Below are 26,363 nucleotides of genomic sequence, written 5' to 3'. Positions count from 1 at the left end.
TAACATCACACGTGCCCTGACCAACGCAGTTAAAGGATTTAATAGGGTACTCATTCCAATAACAGGGCCTCTTAAGAGTCCTGTATTATTTATCGTCACTACCTTGACCCTGCATCGGGAGTGGGTAGTTGGCGAGCCTGCTGCCTTCCTTGGATGTGGTAGCTGTTTCTCAGGCTCCTCACCCATAATGTTTTCGATGGTCAGCTCACCTGCAGGCCCACGTATATAATGTTTTACAGGGTCAGTTCACCTACAGGACCTCGCATATAATGTTTTACAGGGTCAGTTCACCAGCAGGCCCTCACCTACAATCTTTTACGGGGTCAGCTCACCTGCAGGCCCTCGCATATAATGTTTTACAGGGTCAGCTCACCAGCAGGCCCTCACCTACAATCTTTTACAGGGTCAGCTCACCTGCAGGCCCTCGAATGTAATGTTTTACAGGGTCAGCTCACCTGCAGGCCCTCACCTACAATCTTTTACAGGGTCAGCTCACCTGCAGGCCCTCGAATGTAATGTTTTACAGGGTCAGCTCACCTGCAGGCCCTCGCATATAATGTTTTAGAGGGTCATCTCACCAGCAGGCCCTCACCTACAATCTTTTACAGGGTCAGCTCACCTGCAGGCCCTCGCATATAATGTTTTAGAGGGTCATCTCACCAGCAGGCCCTCACCTACAATCTTTTACAGGGTCAGCTCACCAGAAGGGCCGGGTGAGGTTTCCCATGTTGAGTCAAATTAAGCCGCAAGGCTCCACTCCTGGTGGTGCCGTCCGTCAATTCCTTTAAGTTTCAGCTTTGCAACCATACTTCCCCCGAAAATCAAAGACTTTGGTTTCCCGGAGGCTGCTTGGCGGGTCATGGGAATAATGCCGGAGGATGGCATTGTTTATGGTTGGAACTACGACGGTATCTGATCGTCTTCGAACCTCCGACTTTCATTCTTGATTAATGAAAACATTCTTGGCAAATGCTTTCACTGTGGTTCGTCTTGCGCCGGTCCAAGAATTTCACCTCTAGCGGCACAATACGGATGCCCCCGGCCATCCCTCTTAAACATGGCCCCAGTTCCGAAAACCAACAACATTTTTGGCAGCACTTGCCCTTTTTTATACAAGTAAATATACAGGAAAGAATGATTCCTAACAATTTTTCCTCTAAAATCGATTTTATCTTCGGTTTTGTGCGTATTATTGTCAATCTGTAAAAGTGGCGTACTACTCGGACAACATCGTTCCCAGCAGCGACCTGGGAGTCCAAGATGCATCCAGACATCCTCCCCCTGCTGTTCCTGAACCATGTCACTGGTATTTCCATCCATTTCTGAACTTTTCCTATGAACCAGGCACCCTCCCCTCTTCCGTTAGAGCACTCGAGCATCCCAATGTGTTCGGCCCGAGCCTCCGACCACCCAAGCACTATGGTGCTCGATCAACACTACTCCTCACACATCACTAATTCCAGCTCCCCAGTTTTATTAGTCAGGCTTCTGGCATTATTATACATACATTTGAGAGGTTTATGTATATTTTTTACCCTACACCTTTCCTTATGAACTGTTCTAGTCCCTCCTTCCATTCCTCCCACAGTCCCACTACCTTGCCCCCGGTCTCTATCTGCACTATCTTCCCATCCTGTAACGTAATTACCCTCCCCCCCAGTCCCTAGTTTAAACACTCCTCCAACCTTCTAGCCATCTTCTTCCCCAACACAGCTGCTCCTTCCCCATTGAGGTGCAGACCGTCCCTACGATAGAGCCTGTAGCCGATAGAGAAGTCGGCCCAGTTCTCCAGGAACCCAAATCCCTCCTTCCTACACCAGTTCTTGAACCACTTGTTAATCTCCCGCTGCCTTTCTTGTGTGGCTCGTGGTACAGGTAGTATTTTGGAAAACGCTACCTTTGAGGTCCTTGCCCAAAGCTTGTGACTTAAATCCCTAAAATCACTTTTAAGGACTCTCCACCTACCTAACTTTGTCATTGGTTCCGATATGGACCATGACTGTTGGATCTTCTCCAGCCCCTCCCAGTAATCTGTCAACCCAGTAGTACCTACCTGGTGGTAGTAATACTGTTTGTAGTAGTTGCAGTAGTGGTATTATTAGTAGCAGTGGCAATAGTTGGAGTAATGTTGGTAGTACTAGTAGTAGAGGTAATAGTGATTTTGGTAGTAGCATTAGTGTTAGTATTACTGATATTGGTAGTAGTGGTATTAGGAGCAGTAGGAGTGATAGTTGTAGTGGAGGTGGTAGTAATAGTAGTAGTAATTGTAGTAGTAGTAGTGATAGTAGTAGTAGTAATAGTACTAGCAATTGTAGTAGTAGTAAAAGTAGTAGTGGTGGTGTTAGTAATAGTAACAGTAGTAGTAGTAGTAGTAGTAATAGTGGTACTTGAAGTACTAGTGATTGTAGTAGTGGCCGTTGCAATAGTAGTAATAGTAGTAGTTGTAGGATTAATAGTAGTAGTAGCGATAGTAGTAATAGTAGTAGTTGTACTAGTGATAGTAGTAGTGGTGCTAGTAGTAATTGAAGTAGTAGTGGTTTTTATAGTAGTAGTGGTAATAGTAGAAGTAACAGTAGTAGTTGTAGTAGTAGTAACAGTAGTAGTTGTAGTAGCAATAGTAGTACTTGTAGTACTAGTGATAGTAGCAGTAGTAGTAGAAGTAGTGGTAATAGTAGTAGTAGTAACAGTAGTAGTTGAAGTAGTAATGGTAGTACTTATAGTAGTAGTGTGGTAGTTGCAGAAGTAATAGTAGTAGTATTAGTGATAGTAGTAGTTGTACTAGTGATAGTTGTAGTGGTAGTTGCGATAGTAGTAATAGAAGTAGCTGTAGTATTAGTGATAGCAGTAATGGTGGTAGTATTAGTAGTAATAGTAGTACTTATAGTAGTAGTGTGATAGTTGCAGTAGTATTAGTAGTAGTATTAGTGATAGCAGTAGTTGTACTAGTGATGTAGTGGTAGTTGCGATAGTAGTAATAGAAGTAGTGATAGCAGTAATGGTGGTAGTACTAATAGTAGTCGTAGCGGTAGTACTAGTTGTAGTGGTAGTAAATGTAGTAGTAGTGGTTGCAGTAGTACTAATAGTAGTATTTTACAGTCCTCCTCTTCCCTGGCCCTGCTGGAATCACGGACCAGATGTGACAGTGCTCGTATAGTGATTATTAATAGAAAATACCAGGAAGACGGTTCGATGATTATTTTATTTTTTAGAAGAAATTAATAATATAAAAATGTGAATGTGGCATCTACATTTAGCGGAACCTAATCTATGCATAGTCAAAGCAGGGGTCGTGACCTGATGTAATAAGGGGGTGCGGTGTAAGATCCAGGAGCTCTAGGCCGGCGCAGGCGCTGGGACACAGTCTTGTCAGTTATCTGGCACAGGACTTGCTCCAGGTGTCCCCAGGATGAAGGTAGGCCGGCTCCGTGTCAGACGCTCTGCCTACATCCCAGCATTGTTCTAGTGAAGGTCTCAGATTAAAGCGCTGATGGGGTCACTTGCAGAGTGTGACTGTCTGAGGCTCAGTAAGGAGCGGCCTCTTCACACCTCACTGCAGAAACGTCACCGTCCAGACCAAGCCCAGAGCTGAAACAGAGAGAACTGACGGAGCCGAAAATCTGAGACTCTTCTGTTTCCTTTGCAGTGTGTGATAATAATGCTGCACCGTATGGCGGTGTTCTGTGTGCACTGCCTGCGCCTTTATTTCTGCACTGACTGCCACTTGCACCCAGGGGCATAGACCTTATAGGGAAATTTCCCGGTGGGCTGATGCCCATAGGGACACCCAAGCCCCCGTCTCTGCCGCCGGCCGGGTACATAAAGAGCTCTCAGCGGTAATTAACCCTGTGAAAATCAGAAACTCACGTACCCAGCCAGCGACCAGACATGTCCTCCTGTGTTCAACTGCCGTGGCCGCATCTCACCTCCTGAGCCCCCTGCGCCACATCTTAATGGCTGAAAACTGGAGGAGGAGGATGGAAAATAGCGTCTAATGATGGCCACAACAGAGGGACGGTATATTGTGCTGCTCTGTAGTATATGGTTCTGCTGGGACAGTATTTCACGCTATGGTATTGCTGACCCTGCCTATTTGTGTTGCCCTGCCTTCTGTTTCATCCGGACAACATGGGGCCACTTTTAGTTATCCCTGCACTGTATGGCGGTATTATCCTTGCACTGTATGGCGGTATTATCCTTGCACTGTTATTCCTACACCGTAAGGCTCTGTTCACATCCACGGAGCACGGAGCCTCCAGAACAGATGAAGCGGCTCTGCGTGCCGGCCTATATTTCCTCTCAAGCGGACAGAAATCTCATAGAATCTGATGGACTCCATTATAGAAAATAATAATACTCGCCCGTTACTCGGCGCCGGTGTGTGTGTAAGGCAGCGGATCCATCCCTGCATTGTGGATTCCAATATACACAAAGGCCATTGGGCAGAACTGAGCCTTAGGCCTCATGCACACGACCGTTGTCGGGTTCCGTGTCCGTTGTTCCGTTTTCCGTGATTTTCTGCGGACCCATTGACTTTCAATGGGTCCGTTGAAAACTCTGAAAATGCACCGTTTGTCATCCGCGTCCGTGATCCGTGTTTCCAATCCGTGAAAAAAATAGGACCTGTCCTATTTTATTCACAGACAACGGTTCGCGGACCCATTCAAGTCAACAGGTCCGTGAAAAAACACGGAGGCACACAAGATTGTCATCCGCGTCCGTGATCCGTGTCCGTTTTTTTCCTATCATTTTCAAGGCAAACTTGACTTAGATTTTTTTTTTTCACTTTTCATGTCTGGTGATTCCTCCAAAAATCAAGGAAGACACACAGTTCTATTGGTTCAAGTAAAAGTGATTCCACAATATAATGTGTATTTATTACAGCATTCAAAAATATATCAAATTTCCTTATTTATGAAAAATAAGAATACAATATATACAGAATGAAAGAAAAAAAAAAGCAAAAGCATCAAACCACAAAACATGAGAAATCAAGCAGTAGTTGAGCACTTGAAGGGACAACAAGTGCTAAGCATCTCTGGGAACTCCTTCAAGACTGTTGGAAGACCATTTCAGGGGACTACCTCTTGAAGCTCATCGAGAGAATGCCAAGAGTGTGCAAAGCAGTAATCAAAGCAAAAGGTGGCTACTTTGAAGAACCTAGAATATGACATATTTTCAGTTGTTTCACACTTGTTTGTTATGTATATAATTCCACATGTGTTAATTCATAGTTTTGATGCCTTCATAGTCATGAAAATAAAGAAAACTCTTTGAATGAGAAGGTGTGTCCAAACTTTTGGTCTGTACTGTATATAGATTTTATTCCATTTTTTACACTCTGCGTTATTGCCTTTGCATCCTCTCAGTATGGTGCAGGTTTCCCATCATGTCTGCCTCCCTCCTTCCTACATTAGCTCCACGTTGTCTCCTCTCAGCCCCAGAGGCCGGTGATTGTACGGCCGACTATATCCTTCATCCATAGCTGTACGGATTAATCTGGTGGTCACTCAGGCAGGAAGACAGGTGGTTGCTAGGCAACCTGAACTCAACTTAAACTTTGCACCATTCACCCGCAGCCTAAGGGCTCATGCACGCGGCCATGCCCATATTGCGGCTAGCAAACAGCGGGTCCGCAATATACAGGCACCGGCCGTGTCTACACCACATTAAGGATTGTGTCTGCAATCCGGAAGGAGCGGTGGCACTGGACCCTATGGAAGCACTACGGAGCGTTTCCCTGGGGGGTTTTTTCTCCGTACCGCAAAAAATAGATCCTGACGGAACCAAACAAATGCTGCCTGTGCACTGGGGGACCGCAAATTGTGGTCCCCAATTCACGGAACGGCGGCACACGTTTGTGGGCATAAGCCCTAAATAACACGTTACCTTTTATGCTACAGGTCAGTCCGATGGATTTTTTTAAGGTTTTACTACTTTTGAGCAATAAAAGCTAATTTCATGGAAACAAATCTGTCTTATGTCGGGCCGTTCCCATAACTCTTATTTTCTTCGGACATTTTGGGGTACATATACCGTGCATTATTGATTACTGCTATATATTTTTTTTGGGGGGGGGGGAATAGCAATTTTATCTTTGTTGTTTGCAGTTTCTTGCAATATCATATTTGTTTAGGGGGTTTTTTACTTAATTTTTTGTAAAATTTTACTTATTTTTTTTACTCCTAAAGCATTATTACGCGTCATTCAAACTGACAGACAGTCCATTAGGCCAGGCCTCTGGCAAAGCCTAACAGGCCCCGGGTGGGCCTTTGCAGGGACCCCTGTTTGCCATGGCAAATATCGATAAGCCACAATCAACTCCTGAGCCCATGCCATACACATGACGTAACCGTATGTCGGATTGCGCTACATCACATGCAATCCCAATGGACAGGTCTATCCTTTGGCAGGAAGGGGTTAAAGGGGTTGTCCATTTTAGAAAACCAGTTTTCATGCACCGTGTTGGGGAATGATGAGGATCCTCATCGATTGGTCAGAGAGCAGTTATTAAGAACATCTCCTCCTGGAGGACCTATTCTGTCCTGAATGTATGGACACCGTGTAATACTTAATTCCTCCTGTGGTGGTGCTGCAGGGAAATGGAGCACTTACTGCTCCAGACGATTGCTGGAGGTGACCATCTTATTGTCAACAAACCCTTCTAACAAAGAGGACAATACTTCAAGCTTCTGGGCTCCAATAAAAAAAAAAACGTGGAAAAGAGCACCTCAATTATCATCATCTTTACACATTTACAGTATTGGTCTCCTCAAATGGGGCAGAAGGATTTCGTTCCCCGTCAGTCTCCAGTGCCCGGGTGTGACTGTTGTCTTCGCACCCTCAGTAGGCCATGGTTCACAAGGCGTGCTCCCACAGTCTTACTCGATAAATGCTCAAAACACATAAATTACCAAACGTATCAGAGATCACATATGGTTAATGGGTCCCTTGGCCCCTGGAGCAGCTTTAGTGATGTCAGTTACCATTGAGATCTTCTATACTTCATGGTGATAAGGAGTTTTGTTAGACCCTTCACCCACAATTTCTCAAGAACTTTCCTCTACACATCAGTCATAAAAATAAAATGGAAAATGCAAGAATGAATTCTACAATGGCAGCGGGTTCCTCCTTTTATGGCAAAGCTTCAAGTTTTGCTTTACTTGTGGAAACACCTGAGCTAAAGACGGGGATGTTAATTATTAATAGGTGGCAAGCAGAGCATTGGAGTCTTGGCCGGTCCCAGCATCACACGCACATCTTCAAGCTGCAAAGTGTGGAAAAATTCACAGGCCTAAAAGGAAAAACAAACACATAAATGACAGGAACTGAGATGAAAAGAAGGCAGAGATGGCGATCTTTATAACGGACCACCAAGACTTTTATTACATATTGCAAATGTCCTAATCAAGCTGAATGTAAGAGACAGAGGTGAGGAAGAATACAGAGGTCAGTGTCTCGGACAACTACCAGCAAACTCTTAGGCTGGTTTCACACGGGCGTTGCGGGAAAGGTGCGGGTGCGTTGCGGGAACATGCGCGATTTTTCCGCGCGAGTGCAAAACATTGTAATGCGTTTTGCACTCACGTGAGAAAAATCGCGCATGTTTGGTACCCAAACCCGAACTTCTTCACAGAAGTTCGGGCTTGGGTTCGGTGTTGTGTAGATTGTATTATTTTCTCTTATAACATGGTTATAAGGGAAAATAATAGCATTCCGAATACAGAATACATAGTACAATAGCGCTGGAGGGGTTAAAAAAAAATAATAATAATTTAACTCACCTTAATCCACTTGTTCGCGCAGCCGTCATCTCCTTCTGTCTCCTTCTTTGCTGATTGCAGGAAAAGGACCTGTGGTGACATCACTCCATCACCATGGTAAAAGATCATGTGACGGACCATGTGATGACTGGAGTGACATCACCACAGGTCCTTTTCCTGCACACAGCAAAAAAGAAGACAGAAGAGAAGCCGGCTGCGCGAGCAAGTGGATTAAGGGGAGTTAAATTATTATTATTATTATTTTTTTAACCCCTCCAGCCCTATTGTACTATGCATTCTGTATTAAGAATGCTATTATTTTCCCTTATAACCATGTTATAAGGGAAAATAATAATGATCGGGTCCCCATCCTGATCGTCTCCTAGCAACCGTGCGTGAAAATCACACCGCATCCGCACTTGCTTACGAATGCTTGCGATATTCACGCAGCCCCATTCACTTCTATGGGGCCTGCATTGCGTGAAAAACGCACAAAGAGGAGCATGCTGCGATTTTCACGCAACGCACAAGTGATGCTTGAAAATCACCGCTCGTGTGCACAGCCCCATAGAAATGAATGGGTCGGGATTCAGTGCGGGTGCAATGTGTTCAACTCTCGCATTACACCCGCACGGAAAACTCGCCCGTGTGAAAGGGGCCTTAATCTTCACCACTCTGGTTCGTAGATCTGAGGCTACTCCTAGGATTTCACCGCAGCCGGCTGCTGGGATTTGGCTGCTAGAGACCCTGTTTACACCTGCAGAGTTGGGTGGCATAAAACAGGTGCAAGCTCGCAGGTAGCAGAGCTATCACATACCATGAAGTATAGGAGAGAAATAGCCAGGAGAATCAGTAGACAAGGGGTTAATGAATAAATAAGCTGAAGAGTCAAACAGGAGAGCCACTGGAAGCCAAATCAGTAGACAATGGGTTAATGCAGAAACAGACTGAGAAGTCAAAGCAAGGAAAGTCAGGGGAAAACAAATCAGGAGACAAAGAGTTAATACAGAAACAAGCTGATCAGTAAACACCAGGAGAGTGAGTGGACAAGGGGTTAATGTAGTAAAAAAAGATGAAGAGTCAACCAGGAAAGTCACTGGAAGTCAAATCAGTAGACAATGGGTTAATGCAGAAACAGGCCGAGAAGTCAGAGCAAGGAAAGTCAAGGAAACTAAATTGGGAGAGAAGGAGTTAATGCAGAAACAGACTGAGAAGTCAAAGCCAGGATTCAGCGGAAGCCAAATCAGTAGACGATGGGTTAATGCAGAAACAGAACGAGAAGTCAGAGCAAGGAAAGTCAGGGGAAACCAGATCAGAAGAGAAGGGGTTAATGCAGAAACCAGTCCGTACAGGAGAACATCTATCTGGGATGCAATGCTGGCTGAATACAGAGCACCGACTGGAGGAATCGATGAATCACAGGCACTGACAAGCAGACGATGCCAGACTTCATCTTCTGGGGATGGGACGCCAAGCCAGGAATCTGATCGGCGTCCAGGCTGACCAGAACCAGTGGACACAAGTGTAGACCATCAAGAACAGTTCTAGTCAGAGGCTGGAAAAGAGGTCACCTATGACCCAAGAGCTAAAAGTTACTCCTCCGGGATTAGTGTTAATCAGGTTTAGTCTCTAGATTATTAAATTACCTTCTTCAAAAACATTTCCATTGCATCATCTTTAGGAGCGCTGCTCTGAATCTTCACCTTTATCGAAACATGACCTGTTGAGACATTATAGATCAATTTATTATAAGTTACAGGATTTACGTCAATTCTCCACAATAATGTTTGTATAGGACGCCGGTGGTGGCCATTATCTTCTGTAAGGCTGGGTTCACACTTGAGCGTATTTGATATGCGCGTTTAAGTCGTGCGTTTTTGTCCATAGTCAACGCGCGTATTACGCGCGTTTGTGTGATTGACAGCAGTGTCCTATGGCCGCAAACGCGCGACAAAGCGCCCCAAAGAAGCTCAAGAACTTTTTTGAGCGTAGGGAGTTTTTCAGCGCGTTCAAACGCGCTGTAAAACGCTCAAGTGAGAACCCAGCCTAAAACCAAACAGATACCTCGTAGAGGGGAAGACAAAGAAGGCTCAAAGCGGCGAGGGATGAAGATCTTCTGAGAGTTTTCAGAAAAATACTTTTATTAGGTGCACGGTCGGATTTAGTACCAACCCCTTCATCAGGTAAGTAGCGCCATGATATAACAGTAAACACACAGTGACATTTGTGTATGTAGGGAGTGAACAATACCAGAAGAGGATTGAAAACAGAATAAATGGAATCATGGGAATTCTAATGAATAGTTAATACTGAAAGCTTATAATAAAAGGACCCTGATGTAAAAATATATAAGTATCCAGTCTAAGATGATAATTAGAAACAAATAGGTTAGTAACCATAAAATAACAATAAATAATAATAATAGTGACAACAATAATAAGAACAATAACAATGTCATAAATAAATGGTTAATATTAATGGCAAAAAAGACAAGTGTAATTACCCATTACGGTCACTAGAGGGGGACAGAAGTCCTACCTATAAGAAGGTAAAATGATAAATGTATAGAAATAAATATAAAAATATAGATAGATACAAATGGTAATAAGTGTACAGGTAAACACACAAATATGTAATGCAGGAATCTATTGGATATAAATGACGGTATTTGTACTCCGGGGTTTGTTACACTATGGTTTCTGCAATGGTCTGTAGTGTAAAGATCCACAAGACCTGGTTTTCGTTCAGGCCTCAGACGTGCGGTAGGTCCCGTCTGGTATGTCACCATTAGAGACCCCGTCATGGCGGTCAGAACAGCGTTTCCGCAGGCCGCGCTTCAGAAAGGGTTTACGGATATCACGGCGATGCTGATTCAGTCTGACACGGAGCTTGTGAGTAGTGCGGACGACATGTTGCACGCCACGTGTCCAATCGGTCAGATAAATAATGTAACTAGACGGGCACCTGAGGTGATGCTTCAGAAGAGATCTCGTCTGGTGGACCACGTCCTGACATCGGCAGCTCCCCGGTTGTAATCGGACGCTCCCTTCTTTCTTGTGCTGTATTAATCTGCTCGGGGGAGCGTTATGTGGTCTGAAAAACGCAGATACCGGCCGCGTGCGTTGCGCATTTTATGGAAAGCACAGGTCCAGCGCTATATAGAAAATGCCTATTCTTGTCCACAATTGCGGGTAAGAATGGGACATGTACAAACGGAGAATACAAATGTGATCGCACTCTATATCCAGCATTCTGCTGAATGGGACACGCTCTATCTTTTTTGTGGGGCTGCAGAATGGAAGTACGGATGGAGACCGCACACGGAGTGCTGTCCGCATCTTTTGCGGCCCCGTTGAAATGAATGGGTCAGCACCCCTTCCGCAAAATTGCGGAACGGATGCAGACCCATTCATATCATTGTGTGAATGTACCCTAAGACCTATAATATCAGTAAACCCACGGCCTGCGGAAACACTGTTCTGACCGCCATGACGGGGGCTCTAATGGGGACATACCAGACAAGACCCACCGCACGTCTGAGGCTCGAAGGAAAACCAGGACTTTTGGATCTTTACACTACAGACCATTACAGAAACCATAGTGTAACAAACCCCGAAGTACAAATACCGTCATTTATATCCAATAGATTCCTGCATTACATATTTGTGTGTTTACCTGTAGACTTATCACCATTTGTATCTATCTATATTTATTTCTATACATTTATCATTTTACCTTCTATGGGGATTCGCTCTGGTAGACCGGCTGCGGACGCAGTACAGAGGCAATGACAAAGTCTTTAACTTAAACAGTTCAGTGTTTGATTCACACATAAGTAAAGTGACGACAAAAAAAAACAGTTTCAAGGAAAAACAGTCACCTTGCGTCTGGTGTTTGTTCACACCAGGCTGCAGCACATAAGTCCTTGGGTGAAGCAGAAATCCATGTGCTTTTCCCCCAAACAATGTAGCAGGCCTTAGTCCCGGCCCAAACTCTCAGGCTTCAACACCCAGACTGATCAGAGGGAGGATAATCCGCGCAGCTGAGACTGGGTTTTTATCCCAAACCAAAACCCGGCCTGGAACGTGGGGAACAGCCACCCACCCTGCACTTTGGCTGCTCCCAGTAAGAGCCGGCCCGGATTGGCTTTCACAGCCACACTAAATAACCAATAGTGTCAGCCAGCACTAGCTGCCGCTGACACTTAAAATTACCGTCTCTTACCTCACCGAGGCCAGGAACCTCGGTGACACATATCTTCCGTCAAAGACGGCCCCATGCGCTTTCCTACACTTCTTATAGGTAGGACGTCTGTCCCCCTCTAGTGACCATATTTGGTAATTACACCTATCTTTTTTGCCGTTAATATTACTAATTATTAATATTAACCATGTATTTATTTATTTTAACCAGAATCATGTCATTGTTATTATTGTTGTCATCATTGTTATTATTATTATTAACAATACCACTACTACTATTTTTATTGTTATTTTATGGATACTTAGGCTACTTTCACACTTGCGTTTACATTTTCCGGTATTGAGATCCGTCATAGAATCTCAATACCGGAGGAAAACGCTTCCGTTTTGTCCCCATTCATTGTCCATGGTGACAAAATGTAACTGAACAGAACGGAGCGCTCCAAAATGCATTCCGTTCCATTCTCATACCGGAAAGCAAACCGCAGCAAGCTGGGGTTTTCTTTCCGTCATGGGATGCGGAGCAAAACGGATCAGAGGATGGATTCCGTTTTCTCAGACACAATAGAAAACGGATCCGTCTCCCATTGACTTTCGATGGAGTTCATGACGGATCCGTCTTGGCGATGTTACAGATAATACAACCGGATCCGTTCATAACAGACGCAGACGGTTGTATTATCAGTAACGGAAGCGTTTTTGCTGAGCCCTGTCGGATCCAGCAAAAACGCCAGTCTGAAAGTAGCCTTAGACTAGATACTTATATATTTTTACATCAGGGTCCTTTTATTATAAGCATTCAGTATTAACTATTTATTTGAACTCCCATAATTCCATTTGATCTGTTTCCAATCCTCTGCCCACTTGTCACTCTCGTACTGTCCACCCCTCACCCCCGTTTGGAGTGAATATAGATTTTAAAAATGTCACTTTGTGTTAACTGTGATAACATGGCGCTACTTACCTGATTAAGAGGTTGGTGCATTCCCAAAACGTGTTGTCCGTGCACCTAATAAAGGTATTTTTCTGAAAAATCTCAGGAGATCTTTATCCCTGAGCCGGAGTCTTCTTCACTACATTGTATCTGTGTCCAGCGCTGGTGTACATTACTCCTGGAGAGGCCGCAGGGATCTGGTACACGCTCTTCAAGCCATTGTGCGCTCAGCACAACCACATCTGGTGAGCACCTCCTTGTCTTTTGGGGCGCACCACTTGCTGCTTTTCTTGTAAAACCAAACAGGACAAAATAACTTTCATTTCTACTTCTAATTCCAATCCTCTGATTTAAAGGGGTTGTCTGGTTAAAAAAAATAATCTTAAAGGGACTTCTGGAGGGTGGGATACCTTGCCCAGGAACCTACAAACATTGGCTCCATCCTTGGAGGACTCGGCACATCCAAGCATTACATGGGCATCCAACAGATTTTGATAGTAACTGTGCAATACTTAATTTCACCTGTGGAGGCACTATAGGGGAATTTAACAGTTTCTACCAGGTTCCTACACAGATTGCAGCTGATTGCTGGGGGTCTTAACACCAGAACATCATGTGATCAGTGTACAGTCAGGGTCTCTTTTAAGAAAAAAGGATACAAACTGGAGAATTCCCTTAATTAATAAAATTGTGTAATTACTCCTCCAGCCCCTTCTGGTCAGCTACAACCAGAATACCCAGTATAAATACATAACACCAGTCCTTAACCTCTTGGGGACACAGGGCGTACAGGTACGCCCTGATGTCCCGATACTTAAGGACACAGGGCGTACCTGTACGCCCTGTGTATTTCCGATCAACTCTTGCGGTAGGCGGTGATCGGAACTGGGTGCCTGCTGAAATCAATCAGCAGGCACCCTGGGACAATGCCGAGGGGGGTCCTGTGTGTCCCCCCCCTTCCCCCATATCGGCGATCGCTGCAAACCGCAGGTCAATTCAGACCTGCGGTTTGCAGCGCTTTCGGAAGTTTCTGATCATAAACTTCAAAATGACCTAACTTTTCATTTTTAAAACCCCCCCCCCCCCCCCCCCCCCGCAGCCCTCATTGATATCTGCCGGCGGGCGCACGATCATCCTCCCGCCCCCTCTCTCAGGATGGCCGAGCGGTTAGCAGAGTGTAAGCACATTGCTGACACTCTGCTTGAAACAGCTGACATCCGTGCTCACAGATGTCAGCCTTTTAACCCCTCCATGCCGCGGTCCGTAGGGACCGCTGTATGGAAGGGGTTAACAGGGAGGGAGCTCCCTCTCCCATTGTGGGCTGCTGTGCCGTTTCAGCCCCCGATTCTTGATGGGATCACAGAGGGAGGGGGCCGCCCTCCCCATCACCCACTGCTCTGTTGTGGCAGCGGGTGATGGCTTCTGGCTTGCCATGGTAAGGCTAAGTCTGCTAAAGGCAGAAGTCTGATCAGACTAAAACCCCTTTCACACGGGTGAGTTTTCCACGCGGGTGCAAAGCGTGAAGTAAACGCATTGCACCCGCACTGAATCCGGACCCATTCATTTCTATGGGGCTGTGCACATAAGCGGTGATTTTCACGCATCACTTGTGCGTTGCGTGAAAATCGCAGCAAGCTCTATTTTGTGCATTTTTCACGTAACACAGGCCCTATAGAAATGAATGGGGTTGCGTGAAAATCGCAAGCATCTGCAAGCAAGTGCGGATGTGGTGCGATTTTCACGCACGGTTGCTAGGTGACGATCGGGATGGAGACCCGATCATTATTATTTTCCCTTATAACATGGTTATAAGGGAAAATAATAGCAATCTTAATACAGAATGCATGGTACAATAGGGCTGGAGGGGTTAAAAAAATTAAATAAAATTTAACTCACTTTAATCCACTTGATCTCGCAGCCCGGCTTCTCTTTTGTCTTCTTTCTTCAGGACCTGGGTAAAGGACCTGTGATGATGTCACTGCGCTCATAACATGGTCCGTCACATGATCCATCACCATGGTAGAAAATCATGTGATGGACCATGTGATGAGCGTAGTGACGTTTGGGTACCAAACATGCCGATTTTTCTCACGCGCGTGCAAAACGCATTACAATGTTTTGCACTCGTGCGGGAAAAATCGCGCATTTTCCCGCAACGCACCCGCATCTTGTCCGGGCAAAAAATATGACGCCCGTTGGAGAGAGACCTACGTGTAAAATGGAAATACAGTACAGTACACTATATAGTGTACTGTACTGTATTACACAGACATCAGACCCACGGGATCTTCAAGAACCAAGTGGGACTGGGTCAAAAAAAAAAAAAGTGAAAAAAAAAGTTTAAATAAAAAAACACATTTATCACTGATTAAAAATAAAAAATATTAAATGCACTACACATATTAGCTATCGCCGCATCCGTAATAACCTGCTCTTTAAAAATATCACATGACCTAACCCCTCAGGTGAATACCGTAAAAAATATATATATAAAAAGGTGTAAAAAAAGCTATTTTTTGTCGCCTTACATCACAAAAAGTGTAATAGCAAGCGATCAAAAAGTCATACGCACCCCAAAATAGTGCCAATCAAACAATCATGTTATCCTGAAAAAAATGAGCCCCTACACAAGACAGTCACCCAAAAAATAAATAAAAGTATGGCTTTCAGAATGTGGAGACACTAAAGAATCATTTTAAAAAAAATGCTTTGTTATGTAAAACTGAAACAAACAACCAAAATAAGTAGTCATATTTGGTATTGTCGCGTCCGTGACAACCTGGTCTACAGAAAAACCACATGATCTAACCTGTCAGATGAATGTTGTAAATAACAAAAAATAAAAACGGTGCCAAAACAGCTATTTCTTGTTACCTTGCCTCACAAAAATGTTAATATAGAGCAACCAAAAATCATATGTACCCTAAAATAGTACCAACAAAACTGCCACCTTATCCCGTAGTTTCCAAAATGGGGTCACTTTTATGGAGTTTCTACTCTTGTATCTATATTTTCCATTAATTCTTGTGGAACACCTAAAGGGTTAACGACGTTTGTAAAATCAGTTTTAAATACCTTGAGGGGTGTAGTTTCTTAGATGGGGTCACTTTTATGGAGTTTCTACTCTAGGGTTGCATCAGGGGGGCTTCAAATGGGACATGGTGTCAAAAAAAACAGTCCAGCAAAATCTGCCTTCCAAAAACCGTATGGCATTCCTTTCCTTTTGCGCCCTGCCGTGTGCCCGTACAGCTGTTTACGACCACATATAGGGTGTTTCTGTAAACTACAGAATCAGGGCCATAAATATTGAGTTTTGTTTGGCTGTAAACCCTTGCTTTGTAACTGGAAAAATGGATTCAAATGGAAAATCTGCCAAAAAAGTGAAATTTAGAAATTTTATCTCTACTTTCCATTAATTCTTGCGGAACACCTAAAGGGGTTAACAAAGTTTGTAAAATCAGTTTTGAATACCTTGAGGGGTGTAGTTTGTAAAATTGGGTCATTTTTGGGTGGTTTCTATTATGTAAGCCTCACAAAGTGACTTCAGACCTGAACTGGTCCTGAAAAAGTGGGGTTTAGAAATTTTCAGAAAAATTTCAAGATTTGCTTCTGATGATGATGATGTATAGTCTTGTGTACACGCAGTCTTACCCTTCGGGCCTCGATGCGCTTAGCAGACTAATTCAACAGGGAGGAAAAAAAGAAAGCATGACACTTTGCCATGGGCCACAAAGGCCTAGAGAATAAGGCACCTATTCCAGAGACCAATTTCCTAGCACTTATCAAATGGAGAGTCAAGAAAAAGGGGAGGAAGGGAGGGGGATCTCAAGGTTCAAAGGGTTCGGACGAGATATAGAGAATGTGAAGAAAACAATTTAATAAACGTGGCAAAAAAGTATCTTCAAAATAAAAGAACATTACCAACCGTGAATTTATAGACTAAGATTTAAGAAAACCCCCAAAATTATATAAACCAAATAAGTGTTATATAGGAAGATCAAACGCCTGTTTAAAAAGTAAGGTTTTCAGTGCACGTCTGAATGAGAGAAGACTGGGAATCATTTTCAGGGCCAGGAGGTAGGTGGTTCCAAAATCTGGCCCCTTGAGCCGAAAAGGATCTACCTCCACGTCTGATCTTGTTAACTTGCGGGATGTTAAAATTCGCAGAGTTACTAGACCTCAATGTCCTCAACGGGGCATACCTGGTGAATTTACGTCACAGGTACAAGGGCCCCACACCATGGAATACCCTATGCATGAAGCATCCAATCTTGAACATCACCCGTTGTTGGACTGGGAGCCAGTGCAAGGCATTGAGAGAGGGAGTGATATGCTCTCGGCGGGCAACACCCATTAGGAGCCTTGCCGCGGCATTCTGCACAAGTTGAAGTCTATGCAAGTTCTTCTTAGGGAGTCCCATGTACAAGGCATTACAATAGTCCAACCGACTGCTGATCGCTGCTCCGACCAAGGCATTCCTGAGCGGAGATTCGATGTATTTTAAAATCCTCCCCAGAAGTTTCAGCTGGTAGTGGCAGGTACTAACCACCTGATTTATCTGAGGGGCCAGGGTTAATCTGGAGTCCAAGACCACTCCCAAGTCCCTGACCTGGGTGGCTGTCTCAGGGACAGGTCCAAAAGACAATGGCCATTGGGGTGCTGAGGGTGTAATTTTCTGGTCACTGAATGTAATACATTCAGTTTTGGTGCCATTAAGCTTTAGATAATTGGCACTCATCCAGTGATCGATCTCCAAGAGACATCCGGCCAGATCGACTTGATCAACTGTTCCTTTGGCAAGCCTAAAGTACAGTTGTGTATCATCCGCATAAACATGAAACTGAAGATTGTGGCTCCTGATGATGTTGGCCAATGGTCTCAGATAGATGTTGAACAAGACTGGGGATAGTGCCGAGCCTTGTGGTACTCCACAGGACAGTGGGAGATCGGCTGAGTGAAATACCCCCAGCTTCACTCGTTGTACCCTGTCCTAGAGAAATGAGACCATCCATGCCAAGGTCTTTCTATCTAATCCGGCTACCACTTTCAACCGGTTCAATAACACTTGATGGTCAATAGTGTCAAAAGCGGATGATAGGTCCAGAAGTACTAGGACCATGGAGTCGTTCTAGTCTAATGCCATCAGTAGATCATTCTGGACATTGACCAGAGCAGTCTCAGTACACCTTCCGGGTCGGAATCCCAACTGGAAGTCGTCAAGAATGTGATTGGCCTTCAGATATCCCTGCAGTTGTGCAACAACCTCCTTCTCGCCTATCTTTGCAACGAATGGCAGTCCCGAAATCGGTCTAAGGTTACTCCGATCGCTCACCGGTTTCTTAGGCAGAGGTGTTACCACTGCCTGCTTCAGAATAGCCGCTGGAAAAGTAACTATTTATAATGTCTCGAATGTATGGTGCCATTGCAACCGCGGCGGACTTCACCACGGCCGCCGGGCATGGGTCTAGAGGCGAGGAGGAGGATCTAAGAGCTCCAATGATTTCAATCGTTCTCTCCTCAGAGATGGGCTGAAATTCTGTGAGGGAATAGGGTAAGGTTTAAAATGAAGAAGAAAGTGTCTCGTCCGTCCTATGAACCGTTGGGATATTGTCCCTAAGTTTCTGAATTTTTTCAGCAAATATTCGGCCATTTGCTGGCACAGTGCTTAAGAGTGCTCCGTCGTTGCAATCTTACATCTAGGATTGGCTAGTTCTTTAGCCACTTTGAAAAGTTCTCTGGAGTTGTTAGCCGCATTGCCTATTTTATTTAAGTAGTATGTTCTTTTGGTATTTTTAATATTATCTCTGTACTTTCTCATACTTATTTTGTATTTAATTTTGGTGTCTTCTATGGGATTTTTTTCTCCAGGCCCTTTCAAGGGCTCTGGTAGTCTGTTTATCCTCTCTTAATTCAGCAGTGAACCAAGGCGGGTTTTTATTAGGGGGACGAGGTTGCTGTTTATGTTTCATAGGTGCTAAGGTGTTTAGTGTAGCCTATATACAATCATTAAAAGCTGTTCGCTTTGCTTCCGTGGATTCTATGGAGCGGAATAAATCTATATTCAGATTCTCCTTAAAGCTGTTGCCAAATTCCTCCAAATTAAGAATTTTCTAATTTCTTTGTTGGGTGAGAGTCTTATCTCTCACTGGAAAATGGGGAGCTTTTTTTAAAGGGGGGATAGTTTGATTAAAAAGTATATTTTTATGATCAGTCCACACCAGAGAATGTATGGATTGGACCTGTATCTCCACCCCGGATGTCAGAATCCAGTCCAGGATGTGGCCGCCCCTGTGAGTCAGGGAGGTCACCTCCTGCATGAAGCCAATGGTCTCAAGAGATGTTAATAATTGCTGGGTTTGGATGTTGGACACATCATCGGCCCAACAATTTATGTCGCCAACAATGATGTTCTTTTGACTATCTAGGAAGGCCGATGTGGCCATTTCCAGCAGTTCATCATCAAATCCTGTTTTAAAATCTGGGGGGTGGTAGACAATATAGATAGAGAAAGCCTCTTCTGGACTCTTCTGGCATTTGATAGCTAGGTGTTCAAAGGTTTTAAAAATTGGGCCATTCTTAAGGGCTGTCATCATTAGATGCTCACGAAAGACCATTGCAACACCTCCACCTCTAGTGGCCCTGTCTATATGGAGAATTTTGTACAAGGGGGGGACCAATTCATCCAACATAGGATCCACCCCCTCCGAGAACCACATTTCATTGAATGCTGGTTCTGAGTTGGAATCGGCCCCGAAGGTGTAATCGTTTTCGGGAAGCTTTTCCTTCTAAACTTCTAAGCCTTCTAACGTCCCCAAAAAATAAAATGGCATTCACCAAATGATCCAAACATGAAGTAGACATATAGGGAATGTAAATTACTAACTATTTTTGGAGGTATTACTATGTATTATAGAAGTAGAGAAATTGAAATTTGGAAATTAGCTAATTTTTCAAAATTTTGGGTAAATTTTGAATTTTTTTTATAAATAATTTTATTTTTATTTTACCAGTGTCATGAAGTACAATATGTGACGAAAAAACAATCTCAGAATGGCCTGGATAAGTCAAAGCGTTTTAAAGTTATTCACACATAAAGTGACACTGGTCAGATTTGCAAAAAATGGTCTGGTCCTGAAGGTGAAATATGGCAGGGTCCTTAAGCGGTTAAAGGGGCTGTCAAAACAATTCTTTTCTTTTTTTTCTCTTTAACTCCTTAGTAACCAGCCCGTTTTGGACCTTAACGACCAAGCAATTTTTTTGTTTTCATTTTTTTTTTCTTACATTTCAAGAGTTAGAACTTTTTTATTTTTGTATGAGGGCTTGTTTTTTGCAGGACAAGTTGTAGTTTTTAATGGCTCCATTTTGGGGTACACATAACTTACTGAATAGCGTTTATTAACTTTACGGGATGGATGGAAAAACAGCAATACTGCCACTGAGTTATTAAGTTATACATTTAGCGGGATTCATTTATCGGCATAAATAACACAAAAACGTTATTCTCTGGGTCAGTGTAATTACAGCGATAACAAATACATAGATTTCTATTACGTTTTACTTCTTTTGCACAATAAATACTCTTTAAAAAAAAAGAAAATGTTTTTGCATCTCTGCATCCCAAGACGCAGAACTTTTTTTTAATTTTCCATTCTACAGAGCATTTTTGCAGGATGAATTTTAGTTTTCATTGTCATCATTGATATCATGCTTTTTATTCCTTTTTTTTTGGTGGTGAAAAAGCAAAAAACAGCAATTCTGGCATGGTTCTATTTGCTTTTCTTTTTTTTTTTTGTACAGCATTCACCATACAGGATAAATTACATGATAATTGCATAGTGCAGGTTGTTACAGATGCGGCGATACCAAATATGGAGGGGATTTTATTTCTGCACTTTCTTTTTCCATTGAAAAGCTTTTTTCCAATGGAAAAGGGTGTATTCTTTATTGTTTACTTGGATTCTTTTGTCCCATAAGGGGGCTTTAACAGGCAATCTTTTGATCACTTCTATAATACCCTGTACTGACTATACAGGGCAGTATTATACTGACAGTGCTATACTGACAGTCACCAGCAGGCTGCGCCAAAGATGGGGATACATTGCAGGCAGGTCTGGGGCTTTCATTAGGCCCCAGGCTCCCATGCTAAGACATTGGCGCCCCACCATCTCCTTTGCAGGATGACGATCAAAGACAAGTGGGGCTCCCTCCCTTTAAACCACTTAGATGCTGCGCTCGCTATTGACTGCAGCATCTAAGGGTTTAAACATTCCAGAGAGGCACTTCTGCCTGTGAGAGCCCAGTCCCTCTCTCTGCTGCAGACTGTATGGAAGCAGCATTCCAGCCTAAGGCCCCTTAGTGACCACCGTAAAAGGTACATTGGTGGTCACAGGGGGACAAAGAAGGCTCAGAATGATGTCAGATGATAAAATAATCCATACTCTGGTCACTGATCCCTGCTGCTCACAGTCCGATGGTGTCTGGGTCTCTACCGCTCTCTCCCTCCTGGTCCTTCTCAACACAAGAAATACGACCGCTCAGCAAATAAAAGCCGCAGCAGTGACCGGCCTCATGCAGTGATTTGCTGAGCAGTCACATTTTGCATCGAGCAGCCAGGAAGACGAGATCGTGGGGGACTGGGAACAATCAGATTTTGAGCAGTGGGGAAACAGTGAGGCGAAGATGACTTATTTTACTATTTTTGACTATTTTGAGCCTTTACTTAATACTGGCTTGACATCCCCTTTAAGGACTCTTGAATGAATAAGATATATTAATAATAATATAAAATAATAATAATAATAATAATAATAATAATAATAATAAATAGTACTTTCCAACCACAAATAATGAAATCCTACAATACCAAGTTTAAACACTAGATGGCACTCCAGCTCTATAACATTTCCATTCACCTCTGCAGCACCTGTAATACGTGATTTTGCACCCAAAAGTCCTGCCAAGAAATCCTCACAGTATCTGCTAAGTGTAAGTCCTAACATCAAAGGGATAGACCTTGTAGAAGGCCTGCAGTCCTATGTAACACCACAGATAACACAGAGATACCTCTCTGAGTACAGATAATGTAGTAGATGTCACCTGCAGTCCTATGTAACACCACAGATAACACAGAGATACCTCTCTGAGTACAGATAATGTAGTAGATGTCACCTGCAGTCCTATGTAACACCACAGATAACACAGAGATACCTCTCTGAGTACAGATAATGTAGTAGATGTTACCTGCAGTCCTATGTAACACCACAGATAACACAGAGATACCTCTCTGAGTACAGATAATGTAGTAGATGTCACTTGCAGTCCTATGTAACACTACAGATAACACAGTGATACCTCTCTGAGTACAGATAATGTAGTAGATGTCACTTGCAGTCCTATGTAACACTACAGATAACACAGTGATACCTCTCTGAGTACAGATAATGTAGTAGATGCCACCTGCAGTCCTATGTAACGCTACAGATAACACAGTGATAACTCTCTGAATACAGATAATGTGGTAGATATTACCTGCAGTCCTATGTAACACACAGATAACACAGTGATACCTCTCTGAGTACAGATGATGTAGTAGATGTCACCTGCAGTCCTATGTAACACCACAGATAACACAGTTATATCTCTATGAGTACAGATAATGTAGTAGATGTCACCTGCAGTCCTATGTAACACCACAGATAACACAGTGATAACTCTCTGAGTACAGATAATGTAGCAGATGTTACATAGGACTGCAGGTGACATTTGCTACATTATCTGTACTCAGATACTTATCACTGTGTTATCTGTGGTGTTACATAGGACTGCAGGTGACATCTACTGCATTATCTGTACTCAGAGAGTTATCACTGTGTTATCTGTGGTGTTACATAGGACTGCAGGTGACATCTACTACATTATCTGTACTCAGAGAGTTATCACTGTGTTATCTGTGGTGTTACATAGGACTGCAGGTGACATCTACTACATTATCTGTACTCAGAGAGTTATCACTGTGTCACCTGCAGTCCTATGTAACACCACAGATAACACAGTGATAACTCTCTGAGTACAGATAATGTAGTAGATGTCACCTGCAGTCCTATGTAACACCTCAGATAACACAGTGATACCTCTCTGAGTACAGATAATGTAGTAGATGTCACCTGCAGTCCTATGTAACACCACAGATAACACAGGGATAACTCTCTGAGTACAGATAATGTAGTAGATGTCACCTGCAGTCCTATGTAACACCACAGATAACACAGTGATAACTCTCTGAGTACAGATAATGTAGTAGGTGTCACCTGCAGTCCTATGTAACACCACAGATAACGTATGACATACATGTGATGGCTCCATATGCCCCCATGTCTTACCTGTGAAGTTAGTGACAGCTCTGGATTTCTTTATTGACCTGGGCACGATGTTGGCACTGCCGGTAGTTTGCGGTGTAGACTCCCTGCCCGCACTTCTTGTGGTTGTGTCACCGCACACGTCACTGTTATTAGTTGCACCGGTTGGCAGTGGTATTGTGGCGCCATTCAGGCTGGTGGCAGCAGTCGTCGTGCTGTCCATATTTACTGTGGCATCTTGTCCCGGAGTGGTGACAGCTGGCACCATGGTGGTGCTGGGCCAGGGAGACAGCTCTATAGAGACATTCCCTTCGGTCACTATATTGAACGCGGGGTTCAGAGGAGGCGACATAGGACGTACGAGGTCCCCAGTGATCGTTGTCAGCTCTATGGTGTCAGTCTGCGCCCACACCAGCAGAAAGCCTGTATCAAGAAAGAAAAGATACTGTGAGAGGTGTAGACCACAGGGCAGAGCCTCTACTGTGACAACCCCCCACCTACTGACTATGGTGAGCTCACCTACCTGTGCCCAAGACCAAGCCAGGAAACAGGACTGGATTACAAATGGGGCAAATAAGACAATTACCTCTGCCATCTGTGAGTTTCCACCACACCATGCCCATCACATTCAGGGGTGCCAGGGACAGGAGAGGGCGGGGGGTTCTACCGCCACCATCTGAGGAAGCAGAGACTGTGCTACTTGTCCGGACTGCAACACAATATTTCCTTTCTGCTGCATTAGGTCCTGTAGACACCATAGAGCTGTGTGTGCTTGTATTTCTATACTATATGGCACTATGTGTGCACTGTATGGCACTATGTGTGCACTGTATGGCACTATGTGTGCACTGTATGGCACTATGTGTGCACTGTATGGCACTATGTGTGCACTGTATGGCACTATGTGTGCACTGTATGGCACTATGTGTGCACTGTATGGCACTATGTGTGCACTGTATGGCACTATTATTCAGAGAATATACTCCGGCACTGCAAGCCAGTGTCATTTTAACATTGTATTGCCCTGTTATTTGGATGTTGTATTGCCCTGTTAATTCATACTGCATAGCACTGTTATTTTATACTGTATAGCACTTACTTTATACTATATTGCACTGCTATTTTATACTATATTGCACAGTTATTTTATACTATATGGCACTGCTATTTTATACTATATGGCACTGCTATTTTATACTATATGGCACTGCTATTTTATACTATATTGTACTGCTATTTTATACTATATTGCACTGTGATTTTATACTATATTGTACTGTTATTTTATACTATATTGTACTGTTATTTTATACTATATGGTACTGCTATTAATACTATATGGTACTGTTATTTTATACTATACACTGCGTGCAGAATTATTAGGCAAATGAGTATTTTGACCACATCATCCTCTTTATGCATGTTGTCTTACTCCAAGCTGTATAGGCTCGAAAGCCTACTACCAATTAAGCATATTAGGTGATGTGCATCTCTGTAATGAGAAGGGGTGTGGTCTAATGACATCAACACCCTATATTAGGTGTGCATAATTATTAGGCAACTTCCTTTCCTTTGGCAAAATGGGTCAAAAGAAGGACTTGACAGGCTCAGAAAAGTCAAAAATAGTGAGATATCTTGCAGAGGGATGCAGCACTCTTAAAATTGCAAAGCTTCTGAAGCGTGATCATCGAACAATCAAGCGTTTCATTCAAAATAGTCAACAGGGTCGCAAGAAGCGTGTGGAAAAACCAAGGCGCAAAATAACTGCCCATGAACTGAGAAAAGTCAAGCGTGCAGCTGCCAAGATGCCACTTGCCACCAGTTTGGCCATATTTCAGAGCTGCAACATCACTGGAGTGCCCAAAAGCACAAGGTGTGCAATACTCAGAGACATGGCCAAGGTAAGAAAGGCTGAAAGACGACCACCACTGAACAAGACACACAAGCTGAAACGTCAAGACTGGGCCAAGAAATATCTCAAGACTGATTTTTCTAAGGTTTTATGGACTGATGAAATGAGAGTGAGTCTTGATGGGCCAGATGGATGGGCCCGTGGCTGGATTGGTAAAGGGCAGAGAGCTCCAGTCCGACTCAGACGCCAGCAAGGTGGAGGTGGAGTACTGGTTTGGGCTGGTATCATCAAAGATGAGCTTGTGGGGCCTTTTCGGGTTGAGGATGGAGTCAAGCTCAACTCCCAGTCCTACTGCCAGTTTCTGGAAGACACCTTCTTCAAGCAGTGGTACAGGAAGAAGTCTGCATCCTTCAAGAAAAACATGATTTTCATGCAGGACAATGCTCCATCACACGCGTCCAAGTACTCCACAGCGTGGCTGGCAAGAAAGGGTATAAAAGAAGAAAATCTAATGACATGGCCTCCTTGTTCACCTGATCTGAACCCCATTGAGAACCTGTGGTCCATCATCAAATGTGAGATTTACAAGGAGGGAAAACAGTACACCTCTCTGAACAGTGTCTGGGAGGCTGTGGTTGCTGCTGCACGCAATGTTGATGGTGAACAGATCAAAACACTGACAGAATCCATGGATGGCAGGCTTTTGAGTGTCCTTGCAAAGAAAGGTGGCTATATTGGTCACTGATTTGTTTTTGTTTTGTTTTTGAATGTCAGAAATGTATATTTGTGAATGTTGAGATGTTATATTGGTTTCACTGGTAAAAATAAATAATTGAAATGGGTATATATTTGTTTTTTGTTAAGTTGCCTAATAATTATGCACAGTAATAGTCACCTGCACACACAGATATCCCCCTAAAATAGCTAAAACTAAAAACAAACTAAAGACTACTTCCAAAAATATTCAGCTTTGATATTAATGAGTTTTTTGGGTTCATTGAGAACATGGTTGTTGTTCAATAATAAAATTAATCCTCAAAAATACAACTTGCCTAATAATTCTGCACTCCCTGTATTGCACTGTTATTTTATACTATATTGCACAGTTATTTTATACTATATTGCACTGCTATTTTATACTATATTGCACTGCTATTTTATACTGTATGGCACTGCTATTTTATACTATATTGCACAGTTATTTTATACTATATGGCACTGCTATTTTATACTATATTGCACTGCTATTTTATACTGTGT

General features: G+C 43.4%; 1 protein-coding gene across 1 annotated transcript in view; it reads right to left on the bottom strand.

Moving 5' to 3' along the window:
• Positions 1 to 6,148: 6,148 nt before the first annotated feature.
• LOC121002803 overlaps positions 6,149 to 26,363 on the bottom strand; it is a 43,666-nt gene continuing 23,451 nt past the window's right edge. Inside the window, exons 3-5 of the mRNA XM_040434354.1 lie at positions 23,276 to 23,674; positions 9,407 to 9,480; positions 6,149 to 7,291 (exon numbers count right to left, since the gene is read on the bottom strand). Of these exons, the coding sequence (XP_040290288.1) occupies positions 7,193 to 7,291; positions 9,407 to 9,480; positions 23,276 to 23,674 (572 nt within the window). The 3' untranslated portion in view covers positions 6,149 to 7,192. The remainder of the gene's footprint in view (positions 7,292 to 9,406; positions 9,481 to 23,275; positions 23,675 to 26,363) is intronic.

The sequence above is a fragment of the Bufo bufo genome, chromosome 5, assembly GCF_905171765.1.
Source record: "Bufo bufo chromosome 5, aBufBuf1.1, whole genome shotgun sequence".
NCBI lineage: Eukaryota > Metazoa > Chordata > Amphibia > Anura > Bufonidae > Bufo > Bufo bufo.
Note: the sequence above shows the minus strand (reverse complement) of the source record. Positions and strands in the feature narration are given on the sequence as shown.